Here is a 20,175-nt window from a genome sequence, read left to right as displayed (position 1 = left end):
AAACCCAGATAGCAAGGAAACATTGAAACAATGTTGAGTCAATATCAGGCTGTGTCATTGAATCAACGTTGAAGTGTGACGTTGACCTGACGTCACTCTTGCACCCTTTTTTAACGTTGAAACAACGTCGGGTTTTGATGTTGAATCAATGTTGAAACCTGACGTTGATTCAACGTTATATTTTCTAATACTGCTGACATTGAAACAATGTCAGATTCTGATATTGAAACACTGTTGAGCTATGGTGTTGATTTTCCACCTCTTTCGCATATTTGCTTTTTATTAAAACAACAGTTAAATCATGACTGTCTTTATAGGTATTTTAACCAATACTAAACTACTGCATGTTTCCATCAATACTTCAACCACCTAAACACATAATTGTACTTATTCCTTAAATTGGACACCCTTTATAAAAAAAACCCAAATGTCTCACAATGTATCATGTCAATATTATTATCCTAAAATAAGAAAGCATTGCATGTGATGTAACAGAGAAAAAAAATAAACAAAAAAAGGTCAATAGGCATGTTTCGTTTGCTAAATACTTTATTAAAAGACAGTTTCCTATTTACGTTTATATGATTCACATATTAATATATGTAGCAAAATGTAAATAAGGATTGATGATAGGACAGGACACAAACCGGAAGTTAAAGAGATAATTATTATTTACTAAATAAGGAAGATTAATTAATAATAGAGATTATTATTTGCTAAAAGTGGCGAAGGGTGGGATTAAATAACCGCATGCTTCTTTTTACCTCTTATGGGAAGTTAAGTTATTTATTATTATTATCGTTTTCCTTACATTTTGTGCTATTCTAACATCTTAAAAATAAAGCCTTATCTATCTTTTTATCTATCTAGATTTTTAAATTCAGATGTTTTTGTTTGTGTTTTAAATATTCCTTTATAATAACTATGCATACTACAGTTTTAATTTTGTTACATGTTTTTGGGGGCTTTGTTTTGTTTCGTTTTGTTTTTTTAACTGCTACCGAGACGCGTCAAAATATGTCCAGTGAAAAGGGTCTGTCACAGCCTATCACATCATTTTACATTTCTAAGATACATCCTGGGAGGATAACTTTGTTTTTAAGTGAACAAAACACTCTCAGAGACACTTTCAGAGCTCTGGGCTTTTTAACTGTGGTTTTGTCTGGATCATACCATGATAACGCTTCTAAAATGAATTATTTTAAATGAGTCATTTACCGAGTTCAAATGTTATTTCTGTATACACAATGCTAACAATTATTGTGTCGTTATTCCGTGTCGCTTAACAGTTTGTACAAACACGTCAATCTAACTTTTGTCTTTCGTGTTCCTCACACACCTCCCCCTCTCTGCCAGTGGTTCGTTCCTCACTCCAGCTGATCGGCCCAGGATCCCCGGTGGTTCCGTCCGTTGCTGGCTTTGACGGCCCCAGCGTCTTAACGTCGACTTCAACTACTTTAATTTGACGGACTAGGTGGCTGCTTGTGTCGTCAAATTGTCCACCCTACACTGAAACTCGGAAGAATTATCTGGGCAGAGTGACGGTTGTATGCTTATCAAAGCCAAGGGGATCTAAACGCAAATACGAGGCCCTCACTCCATCCACGGATTCACCTGCTACACCGACAGCTTGACACGGGAGACAGACATGGGCGACACGGGGAGCGAGGGCAGCAAGCCTCCGAGTAACGTTAACGTTATACCCCCTCGCTGCCCCTGTGGGTTCTGGGGGTAAGCAGAATAACCTGTCAAACGTCTCGCTTTCTTTCTCTGCCAGTAGCTAGCAGAGTCGATAGCCACTAGCATTAGCAGCTCAAACAGGGATGAGCTGCTTTTCTCCTTATTACCCCCTCCCCATTGTTTTGTAGCATTAGCTACTAGCTAACACCAGTTGGCCTCGGTAACCTTCTCCTGTAAAGGAAGGAAGCAGGGTAGGGAATCTGGGGTAAGCCTTCCAGGTTACGCGACAGGTGTGAAAGTGTTAATCAACTGGATAGTTAACGTGTTAAGTTCATGCATGAAGCAGTTAGTTAGAGACATCAAAGTGTCGCCATGAACCAGACTCTAGCAGAAAGAAACGGGCAACTGGTACTTTAAACTGAATGTGCCGGGGTGGCACAGACAAACTGGCACTGTGCAGTAATCCTGCTGTGTACAATTTGATTCATGTGTGTTGAGGCATATGTTAACTTTGCAACACATATGAGCCCAAATTAGGTTTTGTAATATGGACCGGTTGAAAAATGTATTAGTGTTATCACTCTTTGGCTAGTTCTTCAAATGTCGAATTTTAAAAAGTAGCCCACATTGTTGTATTTTAGGAAAAAATGGATACAAAATATTGTACTTTAGTGGACGTATTTATGATAGGCATTTATAAACACTTGCAGTCTTGAGTTTTCAGCTCAGTGGTAAAAAATCAGAGAAATGTAGCACTTAGCCAGACAAGAGAGGACCCCAAAATTAGTTCTCACAAAGTGAAATGAGACTATTGGAACTCACAAGTATCTCATTCCGTTTGTGTATATTTTACAAAAATGCCACTTTATTCACTAACCTTTGGATTAGTATGGAAATGATGTACAATACAAAACTTGACTTGACTTGACACTGCAATGTCAGTCACCAGCTCTCATCAGAGAATGTGTTTTCCATGACCAAAGGCATCAGTTTTTTCTACCTGACTAGAGTTTATGAAGTATTTAAATATCTGTGGAGTTGGCACGCAAATAATCATATCCATACCGCCTTGGCCTTTGGAGAAGCGTTTAAATGGGTTTGTTACAGTACCAAACTAAGCATGATGGCTCAATATTTAATTTTTTTAGTACATCAAATGTCTTTAATTTTTAAATGTTTTAAGTAGACCAAAGATTTGTTTTAAAAACAAGTTAATAAGTATAAACAATTATGAGTGTGGACTGCATAAGTTCTGTTACTTGGATAGCTAGTATTATTTATTTAGACTCATTTTTTATGCCATCCTCCAACAACTTATCTGCTACCAGTGGTGGTATCCGTTGTAATGGTACCAAGGACACAGGCACATATCTTGGCCAGAAATAACTGTTTGCTGGGCTGTGAGGATGCATAAATTGATTGAAAACGTCTTGCACTGCTTCTGAAAATATTTGGCTGTCATACATAAATATGAGTATTCCAAAAGTTCATATTGGGTAAATGAAAGTGAATACTGTCACAATTAGTATCAGACACTTGCTCTTTCTAAAAAGTTCAAAGTTTTTATTTTTTTTTTTCTCAGACAAATTTGAGAAGGTCAGGTGCGAGGTATTTAATTAAACTGACAAGGAATAAGTCAACGCTAACTTAAGCTTTTAGTACATTTATGGTAACATAGCATGTTGTCGTCAGCACTTCACCCATTTCCGTGACCTCCACTTGTAGTCCGTATGTGAGTAGGTGCGAAAAAGGGCACATTTATTTTGTGCCTTCTGATTATTTTATTATTTTACTAATGAATGATTTTCTGAATTTTGCAGTTAGGCTGTGAGAAAACATATTTTAATGTGGCTGCAATGACAGAGTGAACTTCAACCATTTCTTGGCCACATTTATTTTAACAGTTTTGGGAAAGCAGTTTTTAAGTTGCCTTGCACATAAACAATAATTCACTTATTGAATCCATATTTTATATCATCATGTACCCACATGGATATAAAACATTTTATTTGTACTGAATGGCAAAATCATGATAGCACCAGCCCATTTTAAAGATTTCATATTAGCAGAAAAGATGTATAATGCTGAAAATGGCGATCGCTGTTGACAAGGCTATGCAAAATGACTGGATTAGTCAAGTAATTACCCAGTCACTTAGTTTAATAACTTGTTCTGTATTGCTATCCACACCAAAACATTTTGGATCAATACAAGCACTAATTGTGTGCCTCGCAGTAGTTTGTAGATTGTGTCATTTTCAGAAAGAAAGCCAAAGCAGAGAACAAGCTGTTCGGTACTATAATAGGATGTTACAAAAGTCAGCAATGATGCATCCAAACTCTATAGTTTAGCATCAAATGCCCCTTCCTATTTAACTTTCTTCTATTTGTGAGATCTACTCGCAAGCAGCCACCTGATCTGCTTATCCGTCTATGTTCCAGTTGACTGCTCAGCTGTGTAAGTTGTAAGGGTAATGCTAAGTTGTCTTTTATGAAATGTCAATAAGCTAGTTTTTTTAAAACTGTTCAGGTCAGTGTTCTCTCCAGGCATTTTTCTGTGTGTGTAAGAGGATGGGGAGGGGAAAAAAGCATAATTATGGAAATTAGCATTGAGCAAAACATTAAAAATCCTTTAGGCAATCTAAGAGCTATTCTTTCCAAAGTATGACCTTCAATTTTAGTGTATTAAAGATTACCGTTTGAATTCAAAATTGGGTGTTTGTTTGATAATGTGCCACCCTTACAGTTTCTTTTGAGAAACACATCACCTAAAATAAAATAGGTATTTCTAGCACACATGAAGAACTGCATGGTATGTCTGCTTCCCCAGTAACATAAAACTAAAACAGTTCAGTCCTTTGCCATTACTTTTTACCCCCAGTAAAGGTATACCATCATCTTAAAAGTAATTGAGCCACATGCACTGGTGATACTATGCTTTGATTGCTTTCTATCACCTGAGTTCTAGCTGTATTTATGTTGTCTTTCATTTACCTGCTCATGTCAAGAAAAATTGTTAAAAACTAATTTCTTCAAAACATTTATCACCCTTCCAATATCTCACTCCTTTGTGTCACTCAAGCTGAATCACAAAGGCAGTGGAGCCTGTCTTCCTGTCTGTTCCAATCAGATATTCTCATTAGTAACAGCAGTAGGCCAACTATGAAATAGACATGTTGTGTGCACTCTGTTCAGGCTTCAGTCAGCTTAACAGCCATGGAGCTGTTTTTTCTCCTGCATAGTTTTTCTCACCCTTCTTCACCCTTTTAATTTCCTTAATGAATCTGTAGTTTGATTACCTCTGATTGTAAGGTTGATAAGAGGATATGACTTGATGTTTACCCAGCATTGGCTTCCTCCCTGCCTGCATGTAATGATGAGGTTTCTCCTCTTTCCTAACTTCTTGCTTCATCCTTTCCCTTTTATACCTGAGACTACACACCAGGAGACTGACAGAAAGCCCTCAGGTTGACTGCAGCTGACCCCACATTTAGAAATGAGGACAAAGGTGTGCAATGGAGCGCCCAAAATAAATAGAATGTGACTGATAGCAGCGACCGTCACGCTCAGTGCACAGACAGTAAGGACGAAGGCTGCAGAGGAAATGAGAGGAGCCTTTCTCAGACTAAACCCAGAGCCATCTGTTGTGAAAGAGCTGTGCCACTGAAATCAGCAAGGCTCCATGACAATAGATAACTTATATCAAAAGTCTTTATTTCCTTCAGGAAGGAAAAGTATGTTGAGAAAACTCTAACTACCACACTGATACTTTAACCCTTACTGCTAACCACTAGCTTTGAGTCTGTATCCCCATTAACATACTATGGGGAATTTCATAACAATCAGAGGGAACTAGTTGACTTTTGTTCAGCTCATCTTAAAGTAGTTTTAAGAACCTTGTGATCAAAGTGAGACAGAATCTAAATCCAAAACACAGAAACATAATGTAAATCTGTACTTATATTGACTGTTCAGATTGTTCTGGTAAATACGTTGGAGGACTGGCATGTCCAGTGTGTGTCAAAAAGAATTATCCAATTTCTTTAGGTAATGAACATAAAAGTTTGTGGTACATTTTAAAATACATGACTGACTATAAAGTTTTACATACAAAACCTATGTTTTGTATTCACAGCTGCTCAATATGTCCCCCCCAGACGCACTTATGTCTGTACAATCAAACTGATCAAACTCAAAGATAATTCTGTTATGCTATATACTGGCAACCAGATGAAACTCAGAAAGCCCCTCTCTCTAACAGTACGTGTTTCAATCGTTACTGGTGAACGTCTGCAGAATTAAAGTACTTTGAAGTCAGAAGATTCTTTTTGATACGCCCTGTATTTGTAGCAATAATCCATACTTTAGTTTGTACTGCAACAAATCAGTTTATTTTACATTGTACAGACACTATGTGTGACAGGTTTGTTTTCTTGAGTTTTGAAAACTGGATAGTTGTATGAAATGTGTTTAAAATTGATTTAATAAAGAAAAAAAAAAATAAAAATAGTCTTTGTAAGTTTTTGTAAGTGTACATGAGCAAAAATATAGCCAAAAAGATACATTTCACCGCTCACTCTCACTTTTATCTTAGCCTCTTGTCTGTTTTATCTTATACCTTTTACTGCAAAACTGTTTTTAACACCCAGACTGCTCTATTAACACAATTGCGTCGCATTCCTTTTCCTCAGGTCAAGCAAAACCATGAATCTCTGCTCAAAATGTTTTGCAGGTAAGTTATTGTTTTAGTGGGAGTTTGTTGACTGATTTTTCTGTCTTAAAACCTCCAAACAAAGAAAATGTCCTCATGTCCATGTTTCCATAGACACTCAAAAGAAACAGCCAAACGACGACTGTGCTCCAAAGGCCTCTTCAAACTCTAACACCAGTCAAGCAGACATGTTCTGTAATGAAACAAACAACAGCATTAGTCAGTCCCTCATATCAGACGACCCTTTGCCCGGAGAGATAGGAGTGACATCTCTACCTGTTCAGGACGGTAAGACAATCAGCAAGTTTTTCCTTTGGATCTGTGGGTTGTGAACATTTACACTTTAAAATATTATGAACTTAAAGGCTTGGTAATATAATGTGTGTAATTTGTAATGTGCGCCCTACACATGGAAACAATGTATGATTCATAGATTTCAAATTTAGAAGTGAGTTAATGTGTGCCTTTATAAAATTGAGTTGTCAAAACCAGAGCTTTTAGATGAGAGCATTTTTCTGTGGAACACTGTTAGTAGATTCTGCCAGCTCAAGCAGCAGCTGCAGTATCCCTGTCCTGGCTATATTTGTCCTCATGGCACAGATAGAATGATAGGAAAGGGCATCTATTCAGAAGTGAAGGTTTTAAGAGGACACCTACAATTGCCAGGGCATCAGTCATTGCTATACAGTGACAAGGTTATTTGTGGAGGCCAATTCATAACAGAAAAATAAAGTGGCTACAAAACGGATGTGCAGAAATGGTATAAAAAATGCCACACTAACCTGGTCTTTTATTATGTTATTAAAATAATAAAAGACCAAAACTGTAAGGCTAGACCCCCTATGCTAAGTGAGCCTACCGCAGACATGAGCGAGACAGATAAATATGAAGACATGCCGGCTCGGACGTCGCCCGGATCAACAATGTCCACGTCAAGTGTTGAGGAACCAGGGCACCCTGACGAGAAGTGGGCTACTTGAACAAGAAAGCATCGGTGGGCAAGAGACGAAAACAGGGCGTTGTTGGAATGCTACTACGCAAGTAACCCTGGCGGAAGGGGTTACATGAATAGGATGAGGGACCTATGGATTCTTCAATACCCAACATCCACAATGAAGGCGAAACAACTAGTAGCTCAGCGTTCCAACATTCAAAAGAAGGGACTGCTCTCACAGCTAGAGATTGATGAGGTACAACATAAATGCTACAGCAAGGGGGAGCCAGGATGCCAGGTCAGGGGGGAGATATCATCACCCCCACCCGAGATTGGGTACAAAGCCCCAAGTATGACAGGAGAAGGATCGTTGAGTGCGAGAGGAACTGACCTGAAAGATAGGATCATGGCCAAGCTTGAAACCTGGATCCCCCGTAGCTGGTTACCAAGATTACGGGAAGTACCAGAAGGTCTGCTCGATGATGTTAATGCAGCACTGCGGATGTTACCTACAGCCACGCTTACCGAGACTAACAAGCTGATCTACAATATGGCAGCAGTGATCATTGAGATGCTTGGCTACAAGTTGAACAGCCACAAGGGGCAGTACCCTCCATGGAGAAGGAGGCTAGAGGGCAAGATCAAAGTAGCACGGCGGGAGGTTAGCCAACTAACGGAGTTGCAGAAAGATGCGACAAAGAAGGTGCATAAAAAATACAGCAAGCTGTCCATACCTGAGGCCTTGGAAACTGCCAAGCAAAGACTCACAGCCTTGGCCAGCCGCTTGAGGAGGTACACCAGAGAGATAGAAGGCAGGAGAATAAACCAGCTGTTTTCCACTGAACCAGCAAAGGTGTACTCTCAGTGGCAAGGGAACAATAAGAGAACAGCACCACCAAGGCTGGAGACGGAGCAATACTGGAAGAGCATATGGGAGACGGACACAACCCATAACGGCAATGCTCAGTGGCTAGTGGATCTGAGGGCAGACCATAGCAACCTCCCTGAACAGGGTCCAGTAACCATCACGGTGGCAGAAATCCAAGCAAGGGTTTCTAGTATAAAGAGTTGGACAGCACCAGGCCCTGACATGGTTCACGCCTACTGGCTGAAGAAGCTGACTGCACTCCACGAGGGTCTGGCAGCACAAATGAACCAGCTGCTAGTTGACGAGAGACACCTGGAATGGCTAACCGAAGGTCGGACAGTCCTGATCCCCAAGGACCCCAAGAAGGGACCGGTCCCCTCCAACTACCGACCAATAACCTGCCTCAGTACTACATGGAAACTCCTGTCAGGCATCATATCGGCTAAGATGAACAGGCACATGGGTCAATACGTGAGCGGAGCACAGAAAGGAATTGGCAAGAATACCAGAGGCGCAAAACACCAGCTACTGGTAGACAGAACAGTCAGCCGAGCCTGCAAGACCAGACTGACCAAACTGTGCACTGCCTGGATTGATTACAAGAAGGCCTATGACTCAATGCCCCACACCTGGATCCTGGAATGCCTAGAATTGTACAAGATCAACAGGACCCTGAGAGCCTTCATCGGGAACTCAATGGGTATGTGGTGTACAACACTAGAAGCCAGCTCCAAGCCCATAGCACAAGTCACCATCAAATGCGGGATCTACCAAGGAGATGCTGTCCCCACTGTTGTTCTGCATAGGCCTGAACCCCCTCAGTGAGATCATTAACAAGACTGGCTACGGATACAGACTATGGAATGGAGCAGTTGTCAGCCACCTCCTGTACATGGATGACATCAAGCTGTATGCCAAGAGTAAACGAGACAGGCAAGACCCCAGGTGCAGGCTGTGTAAAGATGCCCCTGAGACAATCCAGCACATAACAGCAGGGTGCAAGATGCTAGCAGGCAGGGCATACATGGAACGCCATAACCAAGTGGCCGGCATAGTATACAGAAACATCTGTGCCGAATATGGCCTGGAAGTTCCGAGGTCAAAATGGGAGATGCCCCAAAGGGTGGTGGAGAATGACAGAGCTAAGATCCTGTGGGACTTCCAGATACAGACGGACAAAATGGTGGTGGCTAACCAACCGGACATAGTGGTGGTAGACAAACAGAAGAAGACGGCCGTAGTGATCGATGTAGCGGTTCCGAATGACAGCAACATCAGAAAGAAGGAATACGAGAAGCTGGAGAAATACCAAGGGCTCAGAGAAGAGCTCGAGAGGATGTGGAGGGTGAAGGTGACGGTGGTCCCCGTGGTAATCGGAGCACTAGGTGCGGTGACTCCCAAGCTAGGCGAGTGGCTAGCTTGCATTGGAGATCATTGGAGATCTCTGTCCAGAAGAGCGCAGTCCTGGGAACAGCTAAGATACTGCGCAGGACCCTCAAGCTCCCAGGCCTCTGGTAGAGGACCCGAGCTTGAAGGATAAACCGCCCGCAGGGGCGTGCTGGGTGTTTAGTTTTTTATATATATATATATATATATATATATATATATATATATATATATATATATATATATATATATATATATATATATATATTATTGATTGAACAAAAATATAAACGCAACACTTTTGTTTTTGCTCCCATTCCCCATGGGATGGACGTAGAGACCTAAAATTCATTCCAGATACACAATATAACCATCCCTCCCAAACAGTGGTCACAAATCAGTCCAAATGTGTGGTAGTGGGCACATCTGCTATATTGAAATAATCCATCCCACCTCACAGGTGTGCCACATCAGGATGCTGATCTGACATCATGAGTAGTGCACAGGTGTACCTCAGACTGCCCACAACAAAAGGCCACCCTGGAATGTGCAGTTTTGTCTCACAGCAAAATGCCACAGATGCCACAAGCAATGAGGGAGCGTGCAATTGGCATGCTGACAGCAGGAATGTCAACCAGATCTGTCGCCCGTGCATTGAATGTTCATTTCTCAACCATAAGCCGTCTCCACAGGCGTTTCCGAGAATATGGCAGCGCATCCAACCGGCCTCACAACCGCAGACCTCGTGTAACCACACCAGCCCAGGACCTCCACATCCAGCAGGTTCACCTCCAAGATCGTCTGAGACCAGCCACCCAGACAGCTGCTGGAACAATTGGTTTGCACAACCAAACAATTTCTGCACAAACTGTCAGAAACCGTCTCAGGGATGCTCAACTGCATGCCCGTCGTCCTCATCGGGGTCTTGACCTGACTCCAGCTCGTCGCCGTAACAGACTTGTGTGGGCAAATGCTCACATTCGATGGCGTCTGGCACGTTGGAGAGGTGTGCGCTTCACGGATGAATCATGGTTCACATTGTTCAGGGCAGATGGCAGCTGAGAATGTCCCAGTTCTTGCATGGCCAGCATACTCACCGGACATGTCACCCATTGAGCATGTTCGGGATGTGCTTGACCGGCGTATACGACAGCGTGTACCAGTTCCCACGAATATCCAACAACCTCGCACAGCCATTGAAGTGGAGTGGACCAACATTCCACAGGCCACAATTGACAATCTGATAGACTCCATGCGACGATGTGTTGCACTGCATGAGGCAAATGGTGGTCACACCAGATACTGACCGGTTCTGGGTCCCCAGACCCCCAATAGCGCAAAAAACTGCACATTCCAGGGTGGCCTTTTGTTGTGGGCAGTCTGAGGTACACCTGTGCACTACTCATGATGTCAGATCAGCATCCTGATGTGGCACACCTGTGAGGTGGGATGGATTATCTCAATATAGCAGATGTGCCCACTACCACACATTTGGACTGATTTGTGACCACTGTTTGGGAGGGATGGTTATATTGTGTATCTGGAATGAATTTTAGGTCTCTACGTCCATCCCATGGGGAATGGGAGCAAAAACAAAAGTGTTGCGTTTATATTTTTGTTCAGTGTGTGTATATATATACACACACATACACACACACACTTTTTTTTTTTTTAAAGATTTGTACATGTAGCATGTACATATAACTCTTCGATCTGGCTATTTAAAGCTTCACAAACTCCTGGTTTTGATCCTTTATCTGCCACTAACAAATTATACTTGTCTGACCAGTGACTGAAAGTACTTCAATTTAATGCCTGAAACTGATGCTCAAATATTTGGCTCCACAGCAGAAAATCATTTGGATGTAATCATAGAATCATATTGCTTAGACTGAGTAAATAATACCACATTACTAGCTAGGAAAGTGTTTAATGTCACCATTCTTGAAAAAGTCAAGATATTTGACTCTGTTGCATTCCTAGTGTTACACACTTTTTACAAACTCCTTTAAAACTACATAAGGAACAGGTGGATCATATAACACATTTGGTGCAACTCTTTATCTTTTTACCACCTTTTTACCACCCACAGCCACACTGCCTCTTGGCTGGCTCCAGCCTGTACACATGCACACTGCGGCCTTTCCTCCACAGATATCTATCATAGTTGCTGCAAGGAGGGAAAAAAAACCCTCATTGCATAATAAAGGATTTCGCACGCCTCAGTCACAGTCTTTTCATCCTGCTTCCATATTGAAGATGGTACCCGAGTATCTGGGCAACCACCAGCAGATTCCTCGACAGCTTTTGTCCTCAGCCTCTTAGGGTTTTAAACTCTGGGCCTAACAGTGTCCCTGTAACACATCACCTAGTCTGTCAATCTAATACAGTTTAAAATTTCATTTACATGTCTAAAGGGCTTGAGATATTTATACAATTAGTAATTTTGATCTTTAATTGCAGATTTTTTTTTTTTTACATTTTTTTTTAAATTGCTAAATAATTAATTTTTTCAGTTGAAAAATCACATTAAAGTAAGAAACTAATCTTCTTTTCCTTCCTCTTTGGTTCTTTTACTCATTTTGATCCCTTTCCCTTCTTTTTTTTTTTTCTTCTTTTTTCTAAAAACTATTTTCTGCCTCAGGAGCATCCAGCAACGACACAGTCTTGGGTTCATTCTCCACTCCGACAAAACGTACATTTGAGTCAGGTATACCTCAGTTCTATACTACTACAATATGCACTGTTGCATTTTGTTTGTATGTTTTAGTCATGTGCACTTAGAAAGTTCAAATTGGAGGACCCATTAGCGTCAATAGCATATAACTGATCCAACATGGCTGGGTTAATGGTTCTTCCAGGACAAGTAGCGGACAGCAGGATATTACTGATGCAACAGAATGTGCCAAGGCAAATGTAAAGCCAATCATGCTGTACTAGAGTAAATGAACACCATGAATATGCAGTATATCCACATGTAGTTGTTGCGCGGAATGATAACATCGACATGCAGTATGGAGATTTAAATGGCAAAAGTCACATAGAAAGAGAATTGTAGCTTCATGGTTAGCAGCATCTTCATTTGATTCTATAGATTAAAAACATAGATTTTGATTAATGAAGAGGAAATGGGTCACAGTGGCACACCACATGTGGATCTGTGAAGGACAGCATTATCATTAGCACTAATGGGAATCTACTGAATGAGGTCTATAAAACAGCCAGACTATTTCCTATTGCAGATTGCTTTTATTGTTCTTTCACCATTAGGTGGCACAACTTGCTAAACTCATGCGGGCACACTCACACACGACAATGTCTAGTACAGAGTAGGATAGGCTCAGTAAAGGTGTGTGAACATACTGATCCCTTGTCTAAAAAAGCAGGATCATGTCTAGTAATACACATACTCACACAGCGTCATTTAAACCTTTTACTGTTGGTTGAGTTGACATTTCACTTTTTACAATCTCTCTAAATTGGGGCCATCTGTATTTCATTTTAGACATTGGATACACTTTGACTTTACCTTTTGTACAATATTTAATCTTGAATTAAAACGACATTAAGTCAACCAACCGCTCATCAGTTTACAGTGCAAATGCCCTGCCTTCACATATTTTCCTCCTTTAACTTATAGTTGTTCACTTACATTTAAATTTGATGTTACAGCTTGCTAAATTGGGTGCCGAGATCTTCTAGGATAACAAAAAGCAGGCAAGAATGAATTTTTTTTCCACAACATGCAATTGCACATGTGCAGACACACATACACACAAAGGGATCGATGGAGCAGACTAGGAGGGGATCTAACTGTTCAGCTTGGCCTAGTTCTCAGAGATTTATTGAGCGCTGATCTGCATTTCGGCCAGGCCAGTGAAAAAGTCTGCAGGATTGATGAGAAAAGCTGAGTTGAAATTCTAGCCAACCAGTGAAACCTTGCTACATTCTCTTGCTGTCTCAGGTGCTGGGCTGCACATAATTTAATGCAGGAGTACTATCAATCTCGCTCTTCCTTTTTTTTTTTTTTTTTTTTTTAAATTTATCACAAAGAAGAGTTTAGTTCCAGTTTGCCATCGTCTGTGCAATCCCAGTTACAGAATAGACCAATTCTGACAATGGTGTATTGGAGTTTTTCTTAGGTTCCTCAGGTTTTGTATTGTTTATTCCATGGTCATAAAAAGTAAAGAAGAATTTTGGCTTCAGTTGCTTTAGATTTATTGTATCAAACCATTTTAAATTTGTTACACTTTGCATTTTTGTGTCTGCCGTACAAAACAGATTAATTTTCATTGAATGAATTTTTACATGTAATGTAATCACAGTCTAGTCTGATTTAACTCAATAGAAGCAGAAAAAAGATGCAAAATACTCTTAAGCTATTACAATATTGCTAGTCATTTTGCTGAAAGTCAGCTTAATGTAGCTCCAGACTTTCAGTGTTTCATTGCATTAAGAGAATCTCTAGGAACTATTTTTCTTAGATGTATAAATTTTATTTGTTTAGCACCATTTAAAACATGGCTACAAAATACATACTAAAGCAACAACAACAGTCTTAGTAACAAGTAAAATAAACAAATAAATTAAGAATGAAAATGTGAAAGTGGGTTTGAAAGAAAAATGAAAAGCTGAGTTTAAGTTCAGTTCCTTTGTTGCAGGGCTCTAACTGGCAATGCCTGATCTAAAAACAACAACAAAAAACAACAATTAACCAAAACAGTTGTAGCCAAATGTTGTTGTTTTTTTTTTTTAACTTATTTTTCTCTCTCTTCTAAGCCTCAGATTCAGAAAGTGATGTTTCACCTGAGAAGCGAGCGAGAGTAGGTGGGATCCCAGAGGGTGAGGAGTCTTCATCATCATCATCATCGTCTTCATCCTCGTCTCGCAGTGGCTCTAAACAGCGGAGCCGTAAGCGTTGCCATCGCTGCCAAACCAAACTGGAGCTGGTACAGCAAGAGCTGGGTTCCTGTCGCTGTGGTATGATGACACATTTTCATATGTACAGTATTAACATACGCATCACATGAACACTTACGCAAAGGAGCATTATCATTAAGTACATGCATAATACTGTTAACTTAAAGATATCACCTTAGACCATGTTATTACCTTATGTTAATATGCAGATACATACATAAGTACACTTCGGTTAGCTTAATAATAGTTTTGTGAATTATGTGTCCAGCACAGCACCGTTACCTGGACATTTCTTTGTGTGTTGAAAAAAATATATATATATATTTTGCAAGCCTTGAGGGACCATTACAGGAAAGCCTCAATGTTTCACATTGCACATAAAACATAAGCCAATTACCACAAACACTAATGTAGTTCAAACCAATACTTGGCTTGCTAATCAACTTGTTTGCATACAAATTAAAGTACTTGAAAAGTCAGAGCTCTTCACTACTTAAAGACCAATCTGCTTAAACCAATGCAATAATTTCTAAATTGGAAATTGACTTGCCTTTTTTTTTCCACCAGGTGCTGCTTAATACATGGGCTATCCATCCTTAATAGTCCAGTGCTTACTATGAAAACATGCTTTTTACAGATTGAAAGGGAAAATGGTGGCAATTATAGTGATTTCTGACTGTTGCAGTAATTGCAGATTACTTTGCTAATGGTTCTGCAGAATGTTCCACAGTGTAAGCCAAGAAGGTCTGATAATGAGCTGAAAGGATGAATGCTTTTCAGATTGTATTGGGGTGAAAAAATAGCTCAAGTAGTGAATCTGATCCGATGCTGTTAGTCTCAGTAGTTTTCTGCTTTTACACAGTTGCTATTTATCGTACTAGGTATTAATATAACACAGAGTGGAGGCACTGGAATTGAACAGCTAATTATATCATATCTTTTAATGTGGAGACCTAACAGATGAAGGAACCAAAGCATTTCCTTTTAACCTAATAACAGTGGTCCTGCTAATTTCTAAACATTACTTCTGTGATTTTTCCCATAATGGGGAAAATGCGAAAATCTCTCTCAATTATATGTGTGGCTAAAATGTAAAATTCTTCTAAAGTCAGAAAGACAATCAACAGACGATGAGAACAGGGAGTACTACAACCTTAAAACTTGATTTCTTGTTGGCCTTCTGACCTTACTTCAAAACATGACAGTAAGCTTTGGTTTAAGTAATTATTAATCTGGGCATACAACACGGTTTAATCACACAGTGGCTGCAGTTTGTTTGACCTTGCTAGCCGGCTGCATGTTGTAAAGCAATGGGGACAATGAAAAAACACTTTGTAAATAATTAGCCTATTAATTAATGTCTGCCATACAATAACTGGTGACTCACTCACTGGCAATTAGATTTAGAGGTTAGATTAGGACGAAGCACCCAAGACCAAGGCATAGATGTTATCCAGAGAAGAACCCCAGAGGTGAAGGTCTTCATCTGCTATGTTTCTAACCAAGGGTGGTATGCTGCAGGTGCAAGAGACAGTTTGGGCCTTGGTAAAGAGGCAGTGCAGCCAGGTCTGTTTTTGGTGTACAGAAGTAGGGATTGACAGGTCCAGACACACAAGCTGTTATTATACTTGCAGTCTATTTCCAGGCATATAACTGGATATGTTTAAGGGTTTCCTTTACAGCGTGTGTGCACACATCAGCTCTTCCTCATCCTTTATTCATTTTTGCCTCTACGTAAAATAAATATTTTAGACATGTTGGATTTTAGCTGTAAAATCTTTGAAACTTACAGTATACTCAGATTGTTTTTTGCATCACAAAATACATTCTCAAGTCACAACGTCTCTTCCCAGTTCATTAATTTTACAGAAGAACTCAGTTCACCATTTTGTTAGAAAATACCAGCAGTGAGCAGAGGACAAAATTTTTGATTTGTGGTTTCTAATAGGGGGAATATTCTGTCCAACGTGACACAACTTTCCTCCCTTCTAATCCACTCGCGTGTGCTGTAATTGTATAGGTTTTAATTGCCTAGAAACCAGATGTTAAACTGGGCCTTTAATCACTACTTATTAAATGCCAGTAGCGTTATTATGTGTATTAATGAATGAATTTAAGATGATGAAAGCTAACGAGCTTCCCTGAGCTTAACGAGCCTCCACCATTGGCAGGGCTTTTTGTTGAAAGTGCTACAGTAGTTAGAGGGAGGAAACACTATCTACTGAAAAACGGAAAAGCATTGAAAGAGGAAGCGATCAAGTAGAATGTCTTCTTTGACACACAGGCACTGTGGCAAGTACTACATGTTATCTGCCCTTGACCATTTAAAAAGTATATCTAAAGACTAAATGTTTATCGACCTTTACTGGCATCTAAAAGTAATGCTACTCTTTTGATTTTATTTCTCGTTAAATTGTTTTAGGTGTGCTTTATGTAGCCATATCTTTTTTCTTTAGTTCATGTATTAACTGCGGTGTGTACAGTTACAACTGCAATATTTGTGCATTTACTTAAGGCAACAAATTAATCCCTCCTTGTCTCTTTTATCCACAACCCCAAACCCGTCCTTTAGGTTATGTCTTCTGTATGCTCCATCGGCTTCCAGAGCAGCACGAGTGTCTGTTTGACCACATGGGCCGTGGACGTCAGGACGCCGTCCTCAAAATGGTTAAGCTAGACCGCAAGGTGGGCCGCTCATGCCAGCGCATCGGGGAAGAGTGCTCTTGAATAGTCGTTCCCTCAGAAGAATCTTTAACAGGGATATTATTTTCTTGTCTTTTTTTTTTTTCCTCGAGATTTTTGCTTTTTTTTTTTTTTTTTTTTTTTTGTGAGAGTGGAGATACAAACCTCCACCTTTTTTCTCTTAAAACTATGCTTGCTCTTTTTGAATTCCACTATCGCCTATCTTGGTTGTTTTCTGCTTTTGTTGGCTTGATTATATCCCTGCTGCCTTTTGGAAAAAACCAAACCAAGGAAAGACAAAACAATAAAGAGCAAAGGAAATATACAGTTTGTTCCCTTTTGTTGCAAACTCTCGACTTCATAAAAATGAATCAAGTAAGATGACATGAATAAGACAAGAAATGCAATGCTTTATACAAGTGTATTTCTTGGAAGCCAGACTTTACTCTTTACCTCAGAAAAGGAAAGGAAGAAACTGAGGAGGAGGAGGAGAAAGAAAAGGTTATCTTTCATGTACTCCTTGGCTTTGGCGCTGTTTATAGACTGTGCTCTTTACCTCAAAATCAGACCAGAGCTGCTTTGTACTCTGCGCCAAGCATGGACTTTGTGAAACAAACGAGCAAGCGAGCCTCAGTTTAATTCAGTGTCTTACCCCCCCTGGCCATCGATCACCCATAACCCTTAACCTCTAGAAACACAAACACCTGTTAAAATCATCCACCTCAGGATACTGAAGCTCAGTCTTCCCTCCTCCCATCAACTTCCATCCTTCTCTCCTACTCTACACAACACAATTTTCTCCATTCATTTAGGATTCTGTGAGGCTGTTTCTGCCACTGTGGATGATAAAACTGTTGGTGGAAGTCTAAGTCCATATATTCAGAACTTGCAGGCTGTCTTGGACTCAGACACACACAGTGGTGGTGGGAACCGTAAACCGTTTGTCCTTGAATAACTGAGACCTGTCTTCAGTGTCAGGATGTGACTGAGGAAGACTTGAAGATTTTGTCTTCCTCTTTTTGTCTCTCTTATCTCTTTATTATGTGCAAACCTTCCACATAAAGACATTTCCTCTTCACATCCATAATCTTTTTCAGGATGTGTACAAACTTCAGCACGACAAAATTTACAGGATGTGAGGGATAAAGCGTTCTTATGATTTGGACTTGGACCTGCATTGCTACACATTACTGTACTTTTGCTATCATACACAGTTTGACTCTGGTGATATTTTATGCGCTCAGCTGTTGTTCACATTGAGCACAAACAGGTAAAATCTAACGTTGCTGTATACATAATTTGATCTGAAGCTGCAGTAGCAGTTTCTGATGGCAGTCTGGGTCTCATCATGTTTTTTAGTTATCTTTGTTCCCAGCTTTGAAGCAAGATTTTGTATGGGCGTATTTGATTCCTTTTTACCAGTACTTTAATATCCCTTACTATAAGTTGCTATTTCTAGCTAGCATGATGAGATCACATGCGTTCTCCTCTTCCTGTGCTTCTCTTTGGTTTTCTCATCTTTCCCTGTATTGATTGCTCTATTTTCTCTCGTTTAATTCGTTATCCCTATTTCTTGTTGCGCTGTAGATGGAGGGCATAGGGCTGGAGTCAGTGTGCTGAAAGTTAAATTCAGTAAATAATTACCTTCCAAAGGTTTTCCAGATGGAGTGTAGAAAAAATGAAAAGAGAATGCGTAATGAATGAATATTTGGTATCCTAAATAAAAAACTTATTTAACCTTGTTAACATTTTGCATTTCAAACTTACATCGAAGTTTAGAGCTGAATTTTCTTTTGGTTGTTAAGATATCAAGTGAGAAGGTCACTTGTGTAAAATTCTATAATTTTTCTTTTGCTTTACCGCTTGCTTCTCCTCTTCACCCTTTTTTGTTTTATTGAAGAAGAATAAACTGGATTAGACAAAAATAAATCAATCTTTGGTGTCTTTACTGGCTTAGGAGTGTTATATATCAGGTACATCTTGCCTTTTTGCCTTCAGAACTACCTTAATGCTTTGTGCCATAAATTCAACAAGATGCTGGAAACATTCCTCAGAGACTTTATTCCATTTTGGCATGATGGCATCACGCTGTTGCTGCAGATTTGTTCACTCGGCATACAAGATGCAAATCTCTGGTTACACTGCATCCCTACAGTGCTCTATTGGATTGAGATCTGATGACTGTTGAGGCCATTCGAGTACAGTGAACTGTCATGTTAAAGAAACCAGTTTGAAATTATTTGAGCTTTGGTGTTTTTATCCTGCTGGAAACAACCAGCAGAGGAAAACAAGGAACGGACATGGTCAGCAGCACCGCTGTGGCATTTAGACAATGCTCTGTTGGTATTAAGGAGGCCAATGTGTCCCAAGAAAATATACTGCTGCTAGTTTTTATACTATGAATATCTGTTTACTGCTGACAGAGAGCTGCTATAGATCTACACACATTCGTTTGTGTGTGGCTAATGGAGAATTTTAACTAAAGAGGCCTCTGACGGCAGCGGTGAGTCTTGTGGGTTGGCTGAACTAATTAATGTAGTTTAAGAAAAAGAAAACATGCCGCTATGATCAAAGCAAATCTTCAGATGTTCAAGTTGGTCACCTGCCAGCCTGAGTGTAATCTCTTATCCTGCTCTCACTCAAAGGGAGTCAAAACTATGTGAGATAGCATCTAATGTGAAGTAGGTGTGAGGAGTTTCTTCTCTGTAAGTGAAACTTAAAAAAAAAAAAAAAAAACCTGCTTAAAAACTTTATAAATCACTTGCAGTTTACCTCATCTTTAGCATTGCAACATGTTAATTTTACATTCAGTTCTGTATTGCAAGAGCCTTAAGTTAATAGTTATTTTGCTACTTGTCATTATTTTGGATTTGGCTCAAGTACATTGTTTTGATTTGTAATCTTTTAAGCCCCCCCAAAGCCTGGTTATATATTTATGTATTTTTATTTTTTATTAAAGTTTGGCAGGGTCTATACTTTTCTTCTTGTTTTATAT

The 20,175-nt window shown here is 39.8% G+C and overlaps 1 protein-coding gene across 2 annotated transcripts; it reads left to right on the top strand.

Annotated features, from left to right (window-relative positions):
* The first annotated feature begins 1,355 nt into the window (after positions 1-1,355).
* Positions 1,356-19,109, top strand: LOC146718458 (AN1-type zinc finger protein 3-like). Of its 2 annotated transcripts, none has more exons than XM_085451783.1 (6): positions 1,356-1,731; positions 6,371-6,411; positions 6,505-6,678; positions 12,223-12,288; positions 14,358-14,558; positions 17,071-19,109. In XM_085451783.1, exons 1-6 carry the CDS (start codon positions 1,649-1,651, stop codon positions 17,223-17,225), a joined length of 720 nt encoding a protein of 239 aa, XP_085307909.1. In that variant the 5' UTR covers positions 1,356-1,648; the 3' UTR covers positions 17,226-19,109. The 2 variants fall into 2 exon arrangements, with proteins under 2 accessions (XP_085307909.1, XP_085307912.1); XM_085451786.1 differs by lacking the exon at positions 1,356-1,731 and adding an exon at positions 1,765-1,945.
* Positions 19,110-20,175: the final 1,066 nt, after the last annotated feature.

Source organism: Copadichromis virginalis, linkage group LG1 (assembly GCF_057382275.1).
Source record: "Copadichromis virginalis isolate Kocher_CV1m ecotype Utaka linkage group LG1, C_Virginalis_male_GT1.1, whole genome shotgun sequence".
NCBI classification, from domain to species: Eukaryota; Metazoa; Chordata; class Actinopteri; order Cichliformes; family Cichlidae; genus Copadichromis; species Copadichromis virginalis.
The sequence above is the reverse complement of the archived record's forward strand: the minus strand, read 5'-3'. Positions and strand labels throughout refer to the sequence as shown.

Bases quoted from the DNA above. Each gene is read 5' to 3' on its own strand.
- LOC146718458 (XM_085451783.1), top strand. From the start codon at position 1,649: ATGGGCGACACGGGGAGCGAGGGCAGCAAGCCTCCGAGTAACGTTAAC. The intron at 6,412-6,504 runs GTAAGTTATTGT...ATGTTTCCATAG, and splicing joins CTGCTCAAAATGTTTTGCAG to ACACTCAAAAGAAACAGCCA. The intron at 14,559-17,070 runs GTATGATGACAC...CCCGTCCTTTAG, and splicing joins GCTGGGTTCCTGTCGCTGTG to GTTATGTCTTCTGTATGCTC.